This window comes from Ctenopharyngodon idella, chromosome 11 (assembly GCF_019924925.1).
Source record: "Ctenopharyngodon idella isolate HZGC_01 chromosome 11, HZGC01, whole genome shotgun sequence".
Lineage (NCBI taxonomy): Eukaryota > Metazoa > Chordata > Actinopteri > Cypriniformes > Xenocyprididae > Ctenopharyngodon > Ctenopharyngodon idella.
This window is the reverse complement of record NC_067230.1, coordinates 8,154,206-8,164,736: the sequence shown is the minus strand read 5'-3', so window position 1 is coordinate 8,164,736 and position 10,531 is coordinate 8,154,206. Positions and strand designations below refer to the sequence as shown.

Genomic DNA, 10,531 nt, shown 5'->3' with positions numbered 1-10,531 from the left:
AGCATGGGAATTTTTTCATAAAATCTAGTTTTCTAGATTTACTTTCACAAAACCAGTAGAAATGTGTATCCACAATATCATAAAAATGAACATTTTCCAAAATAAAACTGGCTAAATTATGCAAATAGTGAAATCAAATATATAACAGCAAAAAATATATATCAACATTGTATTTAATAATTATATTACACACTGCTTTTACATCTATACAAAACAAGCTTGTTTAATGTCATTTACAACATTTTTAAAAATAAAGAAAAAGAAATGGTTTTGTGTGAGTTTCATTAAATGTATAGAACCTCTCCAATAATATTAATAAAACCTTTTCTTGTTTACCCCATGGCCCTTTAAAAATATAAAATTATATATCCAAAGTCCTTTTCCAATTAAGTTATAAAAATATACAATCTCTGATATGACTTCCACTAATTGTAATTCTACATAACTTCCTCTTACAGTTTTCTACGTCAGTCTAAATGATATGCACATAAATAAAACACAAATTAAAAATCATTTCCTTGTCATTACTACAGAAATCACATGAGTAATCTATCTAACTTAAAACGTAATGTTTTCATTTAAACTCCCTCTTCCGTAAACAGCCCCATTTTGGCTCAATAAGCACTTCCTAGTACCTTAAGTCAGTTGTTCAACCTTGTAACTCGAGGAAGTTTGAGCCAAAATGGCGTTGTTTTGGCCGCGCCCCAAGCATTCTCCTCACGTGCCCTGTTTGATGACGTCGCGCTGGGCGAAGTGGAAGACGCTCTTAGCAACAAGCTAAGAAAACCGCACATCCATACGCGCACCATTACGGGACGGAACTTGCATCAAAAAGCCTCCGACGATTTATGAGACGACTTGTTTGAGATTATGAGTTAATTTGGTCGTCTTGTCTTTTAAAATGAAAACAAGTTAGACTTGTACTATCCGGAAAAGAGGAAACACTAGCCTGAGCTTTAGCTGCCCGCTGGACCGTGTGCTCGGGCTGGGATGACTCTTCTGTTCAAATCAACAACACAATATTCAAAAGAGGGGAAGAGTGGAGGTGGTCGACATCGGTTTAATTTTTGGACTCAGTCTAATTGTGCTTTAGGGAGACAGTTTGTGGTCACGGAAACGCATTTGTCTCCCCTGCAACTTTGAGTCTTCATCAACATCGAGGACGACCGCTTCTCACCAACCATTATTTGGTTTCTTCTGATGCATTTGTGAATTAATGCACGTCTAGCTACAGTATCTCTTGGTTCGCACCTTTTTGATCATGCTGGACACCTCTATTACTTCTTCTCCATGCTTGTAATACAGGTGGTCAAACTGATAAGCCTCATGAAAACAGCTTAAAGGGGATCATGCCTGAACCCTGCAGCACTGTGAAGTCGTCTCTCTAGCCTCTCTGGACATCTAACAAGCTTCCTCTCGGATATGAGACTCTGTTGACATTTTGGGCGTCTCACTAGAAAGACATTGCATTGTGGTTTTGGATGGATCTTGCTTTAGTGAAATTTTTTTTCAGAGGAAAAATAAATATTTGATGTTGATTACATGCAACTATGATGATATTGAGCAGAAAACCAGATGGCCCCATAACTGCAGGTAAGTAGATCCATATGAAATGTAATATCCAGCTCTGCAACTTTGGTCTTGGTTCACTTGGCAAGTTAAGACTATTTTTAAGACAGGCAATTAATTGCTTTATTTATGAATGCCCCCTGCCGGTGTTAAAAATTCTTCGTTAATGTACTTAAGAAAGCAAATGTCACAAGCTTGCAACCACATCCTGTTTATTCCAGCTGATGAAGTTGTCACATGTACATCAGCAGTGAAAATGCATGGGACAATGGGAACAATATCCCCTACAGGCCACATTAACTTCATATAATCAGTTTATTGAATGGACATCTCAGTGAGTGATAGTAATGGGGTCTAAATGCTCAATATGTTCATAGTATGTGAGCGTTTGTATAGTTGCACATATTTCAAAATGCCAAGATTGTTTTGATAAAAACATTTAAAATCTTTAGGTGCTCATTTCATCAACCATGTTGTAATTCAGCATGCTGGAGTCATTGTTTTAAAGAGGTAGTTCAAACAAAAATGAAAATTCTGAATGAAACAATGAAAGTAAATGGGGTCCAAAATAGTGCTGTCAAACGATTAAGCGCATCCAAAATAAAAGTTTGTATGTATATATAATATATGTACGGAGCCCCAGACATGACATGCAGGAAAAAAATAGTAGGCTAAATAGTGCACACGATTTACTAATTCATTCCCTCAATTTACTAAATCGTGTGCACGATTTACTATTTCGTTTCCTCGATTTATAAATCATGCGCATTTAGTAAATCGAGGGAACGAAATCGTAAATCGTGCGTACGATTTTTTTTTTCTTTCTTGCATGTCATGTGCGGGGCTCCGAATATATGTGTGTGTACTGTGTATATTTATTATGTATATATAAATACATACACATACATGTATATATTATAATATACAACATTATACTTTAATTGTATGGAGAAAACAAAGCAGTTGATACATTATTCAAATAATTTGTGTTCCACAAAAGAACTAAAGTCACGCACATTTAGAGTGACAATTTTGTCATAATTTACTCATCCTCTTTTTTGGGTGAAATATTCCTTAAAGGGATAGTTCACCCAAAAATGAAAATTTGATGTTTATCTGCTTACCCCCAGGGCATCCAAGATGTAGGTGACTTTGTTTCTTCAGTAGAACACAAATAATGATTTTTAACTCCCGTTGCGGTCTGTCAGTCTTATAATGCATGTCAATGGGAACTCCATCTATAAGAGTCAAAAAAAACATGCACAGACAAATCTAAATGAAACCCTGCGGCTCGTGACGACACATTGATGTCCTAAGACATGAAACGATCGGTTTGTGCGAGAAACCGAACATTATTTATATCTTTTTTTTTTTTTTTTTTTTTTACCTCTAATACACCACTATGTCCAGCTGCCTTGAGCATCCGGTTGGTGAGGTCTAAAAACGCGCTCTGATGATGGAAGTGATCTCTTGCGTTTATATGTCAATGAGTGCGAGACATCACTTTCGGCATCAGAGTACATTCAGACCTCACACACCGGATGCCGTGCGTGCGCTCAAGGCAGTTGGACATAGTGGTGTATTAGAGGTAAAAAATGATATAAATACTGTTCGGTTTCTCGCACAAACCGATCGTTTCGTGTCTTAGGACATCAATGTGTCGTCACGAGCCGCAGGGTTTCATTTGGATTTGTCTGCATGTTTTTTTTTGACTCTTATAGATGGAGTTCCCATTGACATGCATTATACGACTGACAGACTGCAACGGGAGTTAAAAATCATCATTTGTGTTCTACTGAAGAAACAAAGTCACCTTCATCTTGGATGCCCTGGGGGTAAGCAGATAAACATCAAATTTTCATTTTTGGGTGAACTATCCCTTTAAGGAAAAAGTGGTCTAGGTCGTTAAGAAGCTTTAATAACATAATCAGTCAGAGTTGTGGAAACTGCTGAAACTGAAATGAGTCATGAAGTCTGGTTTAATATGAAGCCACCTGCTGTGTAATGTGCTCAAGAAACTGTCTGACGCACCTGCAACTTGGTTACATACCTCCCTAAGGGGATTTGTGTTTCTCAGATGGGAACACTGTTTTTTTCTGTCTTTCTTATGTTTTTGTATTAGAAATTTTTGTTTGTGTAATGGGTATATTGCATGATGATACGGCAAGTGTATTAATATTTTGCATGTGGATTCACAACCTAATCCCAGGTTAATTTTTGTGTTTGCATTTCTCCGCAGCTCGCCACGGGGACGGTCTGTATGATTCCTACATGCGCACCGATCACATTGTGAACCAGGATGCTGATGTGAATGGACAGAGTCCCTCTGGACTGCCCCCTCTCCCCAAACACACTGTAAGTCCTGACTTCCTGTTCCCCAGACCCAGTGTCCAGGGCTTTCTGGGGCTCATCTTTGACAGCATTCTTTCAGTGAGACCTAGATGAAAATGTTTCCCTAGTGCTCGCATGAACAGTTCTAAAGAACATTATTCAGTTCTAAAGAACAAGTGAGCTTGAAAATCTGAAGCACTATGAAGTGCCAGTTTTTCAATCTCTGCTCCTCCAACTCAATATGTTTGGATGTTTTCACCCCTGTGGTTCAGAGTCTTAGTTGAGCACATGTTTTGCTGCCACTTGTGCATCTTGGAACGTTATGTATTTAGACAAGCCTTCCTCCCACATTCTGATAGTGATACAAGTTCCATCTGCAGCACATCAGGTCAGTTTATTGTGCCTCACAGCATGTGTATGGCATGGAAAGCCAGTGCTTTCAGTCTTTCAATAAATAAAACATAACTGAATGAAATTTCCATTTTTATGGTAAGCAAATACACTAAAACAATATCATGTGTTCAAACTGGACAGATTAAGCCTCTCAATGAGGTCTATGTAGCTTACAGAATGATACGTCATCATGGGACCGGTGATGGTAAAGGATATGATAATCCGATTCTCCACTGTACTATTATGCAATAAATAATACTGTGTACATGTTGGACCTGGTGAAATAACTTTTATTATAAGACTATATCACACTGCACTTCTTAGATAATGAATTGGTATTACCCTCAGCAAATAATTAACTAGTAATCGGTCTACCGTAAACGTTCAATAAACAACTTTGATTTTCTGGCATTTGGGGTACAAGCAATCATAGCGGTTTCCAGTAGTTCCACACATTCATATAGCTAGCTTCCCACACAGCAGATTTAATTTAGGTCACATACTCCTTGTTGAGTCAACCAAGCGTTTTTGTTGTAATTGAACAGCTGATGCATTTGGCTAGTCTAAAATATTCTTTAGTTCCCAACACACTGGTTTCTATTTTTGTCTCACTCCTTGGAACTGCCTTTCCATGCCCCTTCCCCCTCCAAAATGACTGGCAGAGTTTATTTGGCACTTTATAATTTTATCTAAGTGACCTAATTTTTGGTCCATTGCTTTCTTCTTTTTCTTCTTTTGCTGTATGCAGAGCCAAACAGGCTATAGCTTGGGCTTAACTATAAATCTTTGATAGTGGAATCTTAAATGCGAGTGGGACTTGGAGCAGTCATGGTGCATTAAACATCCTGAATGTGAAAGATAGTTCCTCTATCCCTCTTCACTCAGGAAAGCGCACCGTGACTGACATACACAACCTCTATTTATGACATGCTTATTTCATAAGGCAAAAGTTCAATGGATATTTAATGATATAGTTAGGTCTAGTGGCAATTTCTCAACCATGGTGAGAATTCTTTCCAAGCGTTGTCCTAAAAGTATGTGAGGGAACATTTTTTGGGAAGTCATACACCCTTTCTAAAAGTAAATTTCCACATTGCTTGGTTTTCCCAGTCTACTGAAATGTAGTTTGTTCTGTAGGGTCAATTCAGCGTGATTGGGACAGTTTTTGCCATTGAGGTGACTTGGAAAAAGTGTCCCAATCAACCTGAATTCACCCTATATAAATTGCGTTACTGTGCTTTGCAATCAGCAATATTTCAGGTCTTAACAATTAGACTCTTGCTTGCATAGGTTTTTATTTCCTGTATCCCCTGTGAGTATGTAAGTAACATCCTGTTCCACCAGTTTTCATTTCACGTTCCAGTCAGACTGTAGAGACTGTGTCTGGCATTCTCTGTCACTGCAATTATCACTCATGCATCAAACCTCCCCACTGGTCCCATGTTCTTCCCAGGGTTACTAGGTGGCGGGTTAATTCTGCACGTTTGCACTATTGATTATTTAACAATGGTCTGATAAAACCTCAGAGTTACAGTTCATTGATTTTTCAGTTGTACATCATCTAAGTCAGAACCTATAAGAGGAATCTTCCCTTTATTGTGAATATCCACTCAGCTGAAAAGATAATGTTGGTTTTGGTCAACTTAATTTTTGTCTTACAAAACTTGATGTTTTGACAAATTGTTGAAATATCTCTTTCCTTTTGAAGGGTGTCAACAAGCCTACAATGAAGGATCACCAAGCAATCCGAGGAGGACAGATGAAGGTGAAATATGTTTACGAGGACACCTACAACCGTAAACTCAATGGTATGAGCCAGCTCAATGGCACAACCCAAGTACCAGCTAAGTCCCAACCTGCAGTCTCCAAAGAGAGAAGCGTGGACAGCAACAGTTCTGTGAAATCCTCCGAGAGCTCAACAAAAGTCACAAAGCTGGGCAGCCCAATGTCCCCAGAACAAGCTATCAAGCAACACCGGCAGCAACTGACTACCTTGGAGCAACAGGAGATCCACAGCTATTCTGAAATCTACTTTCTGGGACCAAATGCCAAGAAGAGGCAGGCAGTGGCAGGGGGCACTAACAACTGTGGTTATGACGACGACCAGGGAGGATACATCCACGTACCTCATGATCACCTTGCCTATCGCTACGAGTTCCTCAAGGTGATCGGCAAAGGTAGTTTTGGACAAGTGGCGAAGGTTTACGACCACAAGTTACAACAGCACCTTGCCTTGAAGATGGTGCGTAACGAGAAGCGCTTCCATCGGCAAGCTGCTGAGGAGATCCGAATTCTGGAGCACCTGAAGAAGCAAGACAAGACAGGCAGCATGAACGTAGTTCACATGTTGGAGAATTTCACCTTCCGCAACCACATATGCATGACTTTTGAGCTGCTCAGCATGAACCTGTATGAGCTTATCAAACGCAACAAGTTCCAAGGTTTCAGTCTCCCGCTGGTACGCAAGTTTGCACACTCTATTCTCCAATGCCTGGAGGCTCTCCATCGCCATAAGATCATCCACTGTGACCTGAAACCAGAGAATATATTGCTGAAGCAGCAGGGCAGGAGTGGGATCAAGGTCATTGACTTTGGCTCCAGCTGTTTCGATCACCAGCGTGTCTACACGTACATCCAATCCCGCTTCTACCGTGCTCCTGAAGTCATCTTGGGATCACGATATGGTATGCCTATAGACATGTGGAGCTTTGGTTGCATTCTGGCAGAGCTGCTTACAGGATACCCTTTGTTTCCTGGTGAAGATGAAGGTGACCAGCTGGCCTGTATGATGGAACTACTGGGTATGCCACCTCAGAAACTGCTGGAACAAGCCAAGCGTGCCAAGAACTTCATCAACTCCAAAGGCCACCCACGCTACTGCACGGTCAGCACACTTAGCAACGGCACCGTAGTCCTCAATGGGAGCCGTTCTCGCCGAGGAAAATTGCGAGGACCCCCAGGAAGCAAGGAGTGGGGGACGGCTCTCAAAGGCTGTGAGGACCCCGCGTTCATTGACTTTCTGAAGAAGTGTTTGGATTGGGACCCTAGTACTCGAATTACACCAGTTCAGGCTTTAAGGCACCCCTGGCTCTACAAGAGACTGCCCAAGCCTGCACCTGGTGGTGAGAAATCCATGGTGCCCAAACGGATCACAGAGCACAGCACCTCTTTCCCTACTATAATCTCCAAGGTACCCCCAGTCATGGGCTCAACCAACAACAAACTGCGGACCACCATGATGGGTGACTCCACTGGAAGTATACCCTTTCGCACAGTGCTGCCGAAGCTTGTTTCATAGAGATTCCTTAGCTTTTCAGGGATAAAGACATATTTGTAGCAGTTTTAGAAGTGGATTTTTTTTTTTTTTTTTTTTTTTTTCTGATTTGTTTTTTCTAAATGAGTGTCAAAGCTCACTGTTTCGATTTTTAATGAAGTGTAGCAAGCAAAAAATATTTTATACAACTATACTGTGTTTTTATCAAATGGCCTTCAGAGTGTGAAATTCAAAGTTGACATCAGGGCTGTTTTTTTACACCTCGGTCTTGAATCCAGTGCTGTTGATTGAGGTGGGTGAAATTTTGATGCTGTTGCTTGCTCCTCATCCTGTCTTTTCTGAAGTTTACACTACTTCTGCTCAGACAAATGTACAACTTTTGCATCTCTAAGGGCTGTTTTGTGTGTATGTGTGAATCTTAGTATACTTTTTAAGGGCTTAGAGTGAATTTGCAGTTTTAGGTCAAGCATCTGGCTCTAATCTAACATCTTTAAAATGTCAATTTGGTGTTCTAAAGCCCATGTTATGTTATCTTGATCTAATTTAGATCAGCACATTTCTAGTTTTATTCTATTTTAATAGTATCCTCCCCAGTCACTTGCATCCCAGTGAGAGGTCAAACTCTCAGCCATTTTTTTCCACAACTGTATATTTTTTGAGAAGCTGTTGCTTTGGATATGTTAGCATAGAACAAGATGTAAGAAGGTTTGTACTTGTTTGGTAGTGGTAGAGTAATGGAGGTCACACTGCTGTCTGATGGCCATGCCCATTCCTGGGAGGTATTGGGAAAGACTATTTCACAGGTGTTATAGGAGCGTGTTTTTATCAGTGCTATTTTAAAAGATATTGGTCAGGTTTCAATCGAAGGCAACAGACAGTATCATGTGTTTGCCTGTAAACAGCAGAATGTATTTCCCTGAAGCTGATTGTGGGGGAAGGGAATTGCACGTTGCCAGTGTTTTCAATAACCGTGTGCTGTTTGCACTCAGTGATGATGGATACCAAACTTCCAGTGTGAGGACTTCATAAACATGTTCAAATTATGAGATAACAAAAGGTGGATGACAAGCACCTTTCAGCGTTATGTTTTTTCCTTTTAACCTCACTCTTGTCCAAACAGTGCAGGGTAGTTCCCCTCCCCCAGAGCTCAGCATCAGGACACAGTGTGGTTAATTTCCAGTGGTTGATTGTGTAGTCTGCAATATCTCTTTATAGTGACCTATTTTGTTCCCTTTCACTCTTAGGTTTACAGGAGAATCCTATACTTTATACAGTAGAGCACGCAGCACGTTCACCCTCCTTTCACAATGGCACTGCTCAGTGTCTGCACTTTGAGTATTTGTCCATGTGAACCCAATGTTAGGACAAACAATATATGCATTTGGTTGTTTGAAAGGCTGTTGAATGCATGTTTATTGACACTGCCTCACTCTTTCTAGCTGTGAAATGAACACTGAATGCTTAGAAGCTAATTGTTTCAATGTAAGACACTAATCTGCTAAAGGACTGTGAAAATGAACGGTGCTTAACCCATTGGCCCTGACAGGTGTTTGTAAAGCATCTGTTTGCTACCTGGACCAAGGTAATGAGGAAACCAGGCAAGTAGTTGCAAAAGTCCCCTTAATTGGAAAAACAACATGTCTTTTCACACCTCTTTCTCAGGTTTTAACCCTCTTTTTAATTTATATGATTCCACACATCTAGCAGGTGTAAAGATGATTTAGCATTTAATAAAGCTAGGTTTCAGGAAAAAAAACATTATAGCTTTAGATGTTGGTGCTAGAATTAAGATTATAAACCCCAGGCTTCTATAGTGTCTGTCCAATTATAATAATTTTTGGGTTCATATGTGATCTCCCGCAAATTTTTGGAATACATCAGGGAAAAGTATCCTTGCGAAAATGGTTTAGTGTTGTTTTTCTACCTCTGTCTTACTTATAAAATCCATCTTTTATGCTGTAAGGAGATCTCTGCCACACCAATAACAGCATCTCGCTCCACATTTTTCTACTTCCTGTCTGTTTATCATGAATTTTTCACCAAAGCACCCGTTCACATGGCTGTCTCTCTGTGGTTCGTCTCAGTGCGTGAACCCCTTGGTTCTGGGGACTCTAGTCTTGTGCCTTTTAACTGAACACACTTGACTAAATAATCAAGGCTCAGCACGGGATGACTAATGTTTCTCTTCCAGCTTTACTAGTCAGGTTTTTGTATTGCTTTTATTTCACCCTTTTATAGAGTTTTTACTCATGTTTGAAAGAGGTAATGGTGTAATTTTCCTTCAGTAAACTTTGTCTGTTGGCCATGTGGTTCAAAGCATGATAATCACAGAACGCATGAAAATAAGTGATAAAGTGAAAGAGGATTAAATGAAAAGTTTTAAATAATGACAAAGTGTGTGTAAGTAACCAAATGAGCTTGTATTAGTTTCTTTTTTCTAAAAAAGAGAAATAAAAAAGTGAATACTACCATTTTGTTTGAGAATTGTCATTTATTGACCCTATTTAAAAAAAAAAAAAAAAAAAGTACTATCCCCTTGAAGTTGGCATGAAATGAATCTACTTGCATGTTATAGATCTTATTGTGAATAATTCATCCATGTATATGATACTTTTTTTAAACCCTACTTTTTTTCTTTTACAGTAATCTGTTACTTTCAGATGTCTTGCAATATGGGAAAATTTTGTTACTTGTGTTTCAGCACTTTTAACTGACTTAAAATGACTGAAGGAAGCGTGCCTGCATAGTGCAGTACACAGTTGTGTAGGAGTTCTGAACAATGTCTGAGTGTTTCATTCCAAGGAAATCTTTGCTATAGACCTTATGTAGCTCCGCCTCTTTTCAGCGCTGCGGTCATTGTCTTTTGACTTCCGGTTTGTATTTCCACAGCGATCTTACGTATTTAAGAATTAACTCCTCGTTTTAAAATCTTCTCGGTCTACTGACATTTGTTAAGACATCTGC

At 39.6% G+C, this 10,531-nt stretch overlaps 1 protein-coding gene across 1 annotated transcript; it reads left to right on the top strand.

Moving 5' to 3' along the window:
• Nucleotides 1–724: 724 nt before the first annotated feature.
• On the top strand, nucleotides 725–10,035 carry dyrk3 (dual specificity tyrosine phosphorylation regulated kinase 3). Its single transcript, XM_051913130.1, has 3 exons — nucleotides 725–1,593; nucleotides 3,809–3,924; nucleotides 6,002–10,035. Exons 1-3 carry the CDS (start codon nucleotides 1,551–1,553, stop codon nucleotides 7,589–7,591), a joined length of 1,749 nt encoding a protein of 582 aa, XP_051769090.1. The 5' UTR covers nucleotides 725–1,550; the 3' UTR covers nucleotides 7,592–10,035.
• Nucleotides 10,036–10,531: the final 496 nt, after the last annotated feature.